General features: G+C 37.1%; 1 protein-coding gene across 1 annotated transcript in view; it reads left to right on the top strand.

Annotated features, from left to right (window-relative positions):
- The window catches only part of LOC106776183 (zinc transport protein ZntB), a 5,149-nt gene continuing 1,977 nt past the window's right edge, over positions 1-3,172 (top strand). Inside the window, exons 1-3 of the mRNA XM_014663553.2 lie at positions 1-271; positions 380-1,520; positions 2,787-2,866. Of these exons, the coding sequence (XP_014519039.1) occupies positions 731-1,520; positions 2,787-2,866 (870 nt within the window). The 5' untranslated portion in view covers positions 1-271; positions 380-730. The remainder of the gene's footprint in view (positions 272-379; positions 1,521-2,786; positions 2,867-3,172) is intronic.

Below are 3,172 nucleotides of genomic sequence, written 5' to 3'. Positions count from 1 at the left end.
GAGTTCCTAACTGCTAGATAAGAATTGAATTTTCATAACAAAGGGAAGTTTCCAAGAACCTCAACTATTATACATTACAATTCATATTCTGGTGCTAGCGAATTAGTTTATTGTTCTCAAATCCCCTCTATAGTTACCTAAAAAAGGAATAAATAATACCCTTAAAACCTTTTGAACTTTTCAATACTAAGTCGCTTTCGCTTTAGCCAGTTTCAACTTTTGAGGTTTTTGGAAATTCATTCATAGTTTCATAATCTGGGAATTCATCGAGGTAATGCATTTCTTCTCCAGTATATATATATATATATTTTTTCTTTTAATTTGGTTGTGTTACTTTGCTGAGTTGAGTAGAATCTGAAAGACTGCAAATTTGGTTCAGGGTTTGGTTCGTTGTGAATTTGGTGGGCTTTGTTCGAAGATTATCGTGAACCGACCTATTGGGGGTTGTTGGATTTTTGTATACAATTCTAGGTGTACCTTACTTCCAACCAATTTGGATTTGTGTCAATTAATTGGATTGCGTTGTATTTGTTGACTTTGGTTTCGAGACTGCGAATAATCTCGCATCCATTGCTTGTAGGTCCTTCTAAAGGACGTGAGATTTTCAATGTCAAGTTTATGAGATAGGAAAATTGAGTCTCTAAGGTGGGGGTTCTGGATCAAGTTGTTTAGTACATATAATTTTTTGTTCGTTTGTTGGGAGGGTATTCAGGGTAGCTGCAGAAGGTTCATGGAACTAGCTCAGCATAAAGTTAATGAGAATGGGTTGGGCGAGGACAGTGAAACTTCTGCACGGGTTCCTCTCAGGGATCGCCGTGTCTACCCTGGCAATCCGGCAGGCTTGGTGAGGAAGAGGGCTTATATATTTGACGGCACCGGGAACTTTTATAACAAGGATTGGGATCTGGCAGACCTTTTTCAGAAAGAAGAGAAGGAACTGGAGTTACGGGAAGGTAGAGGGAAGGAGTTTTCTTGGTACCATGTGGAATTACCGAAGGGAAATCAAAAGTTGTCACAATCTGCAGAAGACCTGATTGGTGTTTTCTGCCCACCATTGAAACTCCAAGACATTCTTTCACTGGTTAGCAACGGACCCTTTTGTGCACATGTAGATGGAGCGCTTGTCTTTCGTGTTAATTCGCCTGGTCCTCCTTCCAGTGACTTCACATTCAGGATTGCTGCTAGAGTTACTGAACATTCTGTAATTACCGTGTCATTGGGACGTGTTCCCAGATTAGGCTTCTCACGCGTGGGTGAATCTCTTCTATCAGAGATTCCTAGTCTTGAAAGTTCCTCTTCTTTAAGAGGTCAGCAAGAGGAAAGAGGGGGGATAGTTATAAAGGAGCATGTTCTTGAATTCTTATTGACTATGAATCACTCTGAGGAAGCCGACAACCCTGTGCCCAGATCTGTCTCAAATCTTGTTGTTCACATAATTGACACACATGTAGATCAGCTTCAAGATCTTGTGACTAAGCTTGAGATGGAGTTGGATTCTGTGGAGCTGGACTTGGATAAAGGTAATTTTCATGATACTCTCCTGATCCTCGCCATCCATATTTGTTCTCAACTTTTAGTACTCTTCAGAGTTCCAGTAACATATTCGGGCTATTCGTGATTCCTGAAAGAATGCTTCAGTTTGTAACTTTCTGTAAACTGACTTGAAAAACACTGATGTGATTTTAGACCTACACTGTGGCCATTCTAGTATAAAAGGGTCAAAATTGTCTAGCAGATGAAGTTTTGAAGTTTCTGATGATTGATTTGTTTGATATTTTTACCTCTGATTTCATCCAACAAAATTTGTCGATGACATTAAGTGAATATAACCCAAAGTTCTTTGCTAGTTTTTCGACAATGAAATTGGCAACACAAATATAAGTTGTTATATTTGTGCGTGAGAAGAGATGAAAGAGACCAAGTTGGCAAATAAAAGCGTTACCCCAAAGCCTCTTTCTGATTTTTTTTTTCCATGTCTGTTAACTGAATTAAATGATTTCTTTATCTAGTATCTTAATGATGCTTCTCTTTCGAAAGATTCTATATGGTGTAATACTACTCTTTTCATTGTTGGCCTGTTCATTCTTGCATTGATCTCAATGGATTATTAATCTAACGGAACAAATTACTAACTATTTATCAGTTCAAGAGCAATGTAAATATCACACTTTTTATTTTGGGTAAAGTCCATGTAGTAGCAGTACCCACTACATAGGGATTGGGGATGTATCTCAATGGATTATTAATATGATGACGCAAATTACTAACTATTTATCGGGAATAGAGAAATGAATAACAAACTTTTTTTTTTTGGGTGAAATCCATGTATTTCGCCAAGTTTTGTGTGAAGTTCAAAGGATCTGGTTCATATTTTTCCGCAGTATTTAAGCATACATTTAGTTAATGGTAATATGATTACTGATTTTGTGAAAACCTATATGTGTGTGTGCCCATACATTTCAAGGCTCACATAATATATTTTGACTCCAAAATATGGCATTGCCATCCTTGCACATACATCCGTGTGCCTCCTTTTGTTAAGTGTAGTGTTTGAGGTCATCATATCCTTGGCAAATTATTCGTATCTTTAAATGTTTTGCCCATTACTATGCAATGAGGAGGCCAAATTATTCGTACCTTTTAGAGCATAGTGTTCGACAGGAAGTGACTGTTTTTGATGGACATTAAGTTGTTAGTTGTTTTCTTCTAGACAACTTCCTTGATGTGCTATATTTTGAAATGGTTTCATAGAATTGAGTAAGGAACAATTATTCTGCTTATTGTAGGTGGTTATGCTCTGAAGAAACAAATGCTAGATGACAGAAGATTCCCCAAACTGCATATTAATTTGCAACGTCTCTTGCAGGTGATACTTCACTCATCTGTTCATTCCCTCTTGTAGAAAGCATCAAGCTATAAATAAATCTTTTTAAGTTCATTCTATTAGTGGATCATGAAAAATTGAACATCTTATTTTTGTGATCCAGACACAAGGGTTGCCAATTTCATCGTCATATCATAGTATATTTATCGGCATCAGGATAGAATTGTCTTTTGAATTCACAAATGCAGATAGATCTGGGAGAGGAGAGGTGTAAAAGGATGGTTACGTCTTTCATTCTGCTTGCAGGAAAATATTGCTACTGGAAAATGATTATGCTTTATTGTATTG

Source organism: Vigna radiata, chromosome 10 (genome assembly GCF_000741045.1).
Source record: "Vigna radiata var. radiata cultivar VC1973A chromosome 10, Vradiata_ver6, whole genome shotgun sequence".
In the NCBI taxonomy this organism is placed as follows: Eukaryota; Viridiplantae; Streptophyta; class Magnoliopsida; order Fabales; family Fabaceae; genus Vigna; species Vigna radiata.
Note: the sequence above shows the minus strand (reverse complement) of the source record. Positions and strands in the feature narration are given on the sequence as shown.